Here is a 3,097-nt window from a genome sequence, read left to right on the forward strand (position 1 = left end):
ATTATTATTTTGGTTTTTCGAGACAGGGTTTCTCTGTAGCTTTGGAACCTGTCCTGGAACTAGCTCTTGTAGACCAGACTGGCCTCAAACTCAGAGATCTGCCTGCCTCTGCCTCCCGAATGCTGGGATTAAAGGCGTGCGCCACCACCACCCAGCTAGATGTTATTTTTTAAAATAAACAAGTTACCGAAAATGTAAAATCATTTTTAGATGGTTACTCAAAAACACGACCAGGGTTAAGGGTCTAACTCGCTGGTGCTGTGCTTGTCTGAAGCCTTGGGCTCGGTCAACAGTGCTCTCCCGCCAGGCATTCTTTATTAGTTAGCTCACAGGATGCAATTAAGTGTGACTTCAGCTTGGAAGGAAGGCTGGTAAGAGCAGAAGTCAGAGGAGGAGGTTTTGCTTGGTCCAGCCTCTGCTCGGGTTCAGGTCCTGAGGCGGGAAAGGGGCGTCAGCGCAAGGAAAATTGACCACCACATAGGTTACACTCAAGTGGCCCCAATAGCTCAGGCCATCTTTATTCATACTCAAACAGATTTTTTTCTTAGCAGGGTTACTTGAACAGTTTTATTATTGGCTTCTATTTTTTGTTTGTTTGTTTGTTTTTTTTTTGTTTTGTTTTTCGAGACAGAGTTTCTCTGTGGCTTTGGAGCCTGTCCTGGAACTAGCTCTTGTAGACCAGGCTGGTCTCGAACTCACAGAGATCTGCCTGCCGCCTCTGCCTCCCAAGTGCTGGGATTAAAGACGTGCGCCACCATCGCCCGGCTTTGGCTTCTATTTTTGACTTTAAGAAATGCATCATAGGACTGGAGAGATGGCTTGGTGGTTAAGAGCACTGACTGCTGTTCCAGAGGACCTGAGTTCAATCCCCAGTGCCCACATGGTGGCTCATAAGTGACTGTAAAATCCAGTTCCAGGGTGATCTGACACCTTCACACCACTGCACATAAAATAAATACATCATAAAAAATCTTTAAAAAAAAAGAAATACATCACAATTAGGGAATACACTGTGATCATTATGGAAGCCCCCATTGTTCCCCTTTATGCTTCCCCAAATACATCTTTCCACCCCTGCACAACCTTATTCTAAACATAGAGTCCAGCATTTTTGCAGGCTTAGATAAACATCGAGCCGGACACAGCCTGCCCTCGCAGCACTGATGTCGACCACTTGCGATGACAAACTTCAAAAGTAATAGACACGGGCACAATGCTTTAAGGACAATATTCAAAGCCGAACAGTCCTTTCATGTCTGCAAAATACGCTTTTATACAGTTCCCTTTTATACAAGAGGACCCCATGTCTCCATCTCTCTGTCAAAGGCAGACTACGACAAAGCTTTTCCCGTCTCACTAGACCACACTTCTTCCACCAATACAAGCTCCTGTGTATGCTAAAGATGGGTCGCTCCATCCCAGATTGCACTGCATTTTCCCATTGGAATATACTAGATCTTATGGTTGATTCTACATGCTTGGTGTCCAGGGAACTTCCTCTCGACAGCTGGCACTAGGTGTATGTCTGCGGCCTTTTCCCTATTCTGTGTGTACATGCTCTACTCTCCCTTCCAGAACTGTGAGACCTGGCCAATGTTCCAAGTGTTGCTTTCTTGTATGTACCTTACTATCACCATTGAGTCAGGAAAGTTCCAGGATTGGGAGTTGTAATGTTCCAGAGAAAAGATTTAAGAAGTATCAATCCCCTGCTGGATCTTAAGGGAAAATAATTGAAAAGGAACAGAATTTCCAGGGGAACTACAGCAGCTGCACATGTGACTGGCAGAACAAAACTAAAAACCACCCAAAGAATCACCAACATAATGAGAGAAAAGAGCCAGCAGATTCCTACGCTGCTCTGTGGACTACAGAGAGTCCAGTTCCACGGGTGCCTTGCCCTGGGGAAACCCGTTGGACAGATCCGAGACTAGGCTGCATGGTTCCCAACAAAGTTTAGCTGCCACTGGGCCAGGGAGGCTGCTTCTCGCTCCCCTTGTTCCGTCTGGAAGGCTGGACCACGGATTTGGCGCCTGCATGCCTTCTGTCCCGGGCACTCACTCTCATCTCACCTGTTAGCGGTGTGACTTTGGATAATTCAGGTCTTGCTCATGGAGACTTGCTGGACCCCAGGTGCCACTGTCACCCAGCTAAACAAGATCTTTTCCACGGCTCATGGTGGGGGCTGTTTGCCTCTAGATGCCAAGAGAGCCCACATAGCAGGAGAGGAATCCACGAGATGGCCCAGCGTCCACCCACCACTTCTGGGGAGGAAATGCACGGACTGCCTGTGGTCTCCTGGCATCTCTGTCCTTGGCTTTGAAACATCGGGTGATGCTGAAGCAGATGGATGCGTAAAGACCCCGTGAAGGCATGCTCTTGTTTTTGCTTTGTCTTTATTGCTTTATTTGCATTTAATTTTGGTGGCAGCCCTGGCACAAGCACCTTTACCTGCTGAGCCTGCCCTGGAAGGGATCTGAACAGAAAAAAAACTCTTTTTCAGAAAACCCTCCCTGGGAATGGGTTCATCAAGACGCTCTTGTTGCTAGAGAACCTTTGAAAACCAACTATCCCCTAAGATGCCCCCGAGGCCCACAAAATTCCAACTTCTATATTATCTTAGAGCCACAGGGAATCCACAGCTACAAAGAGAGACTCCGGGTTGTGGAACCAGGGAGTCTCACACAGAATGAAATCCCACCAAGCCTCCTGCATTGTGCCCAGAGCACAAGGGCACACCTTTTGTCTGCAGCCTCTCGAGACGCAGATGTACCCACCTGGGATGAGAACTGTGTGCAGGGGCATCACCTCCACTCCATGCACTGGGTACCCAAAGGGGAGATTGGGTGGCGCCAGCAGAGGCGGTGGGCGGGGCAGCCCTTTTCTTCAGGAGACAGAAGCATGAGAGTCAGTGTACGGCAAAACACATCTTAAAAGTTGCTCTCATAATCAACAGGATCAAGTGAAATCATTACCCGCACATACACACAAACATGATTCAGAGCAATAAAAAGTAAATCCTGAGGAAAGAACAGCTTCATCCCTGACAGGCCAGTTCTGTCTGGCTGCTTCCTGAGGTGGAATATATCTATGCCTGAAA

The 3,097-nt window shown here is 47.7% G+C and overlaps 2 protein-coding genes across 5 annotated transcripts in view; both read right to left on the reverse strand.

Annotated features, from left to right (window-relative positions):
- Igf2bp1 (insulin like growth factor 2 mRNA binding protein 1) overlaps window positions 1-3,097 on the reverse strand; it is a 282,681-nt gene that overhangs the window by 145,897 nt on the left and 133,687 nt on the right. The window lies entirely within an intron of this gene.
- Window positions 1-3,097, reverse strand: part of B4galnt2 (beta-1,4-N-acetyl-galactosaminyltransferase 2 (SID blood group)) — a 54,994-nt gene that overhangs the window by 19,748 nt on the left and 32,149 nt on the right. Inside the window, exon 5 of one of the 4 annotated variants that reach the window (XM_050157095.1) lies at window positions 2,775-2,881. The exons of the other annotated variants lie outside the window; for them this stretch is intronic. Coding sequence (XP_050013052.1) covers window positions 2,775-2,881 — 107 coding nt within the window. The remainder of the gene's footprint in view (window positions 1-2,774; window positions 2,882-3,097) is intronic. 4 annotated transcript variants of the gene reach the window in all.

Source organism: Alexandromys fortis, unplaced genomic scaffold (assembly GCF_014885135.2).
Source record: "Alexandromys fortis isolate MF-2015 unplaced genomic scaffold, M_Fortis_MF-2015_v1.1 scaffold_31, whole genome shotgun sequence".
NCBI lineage: Eukaryota > Metazoa > Chordata > Mammalia > Rodentia > Cricetidae > Alexandromys > Alexandromys fortis.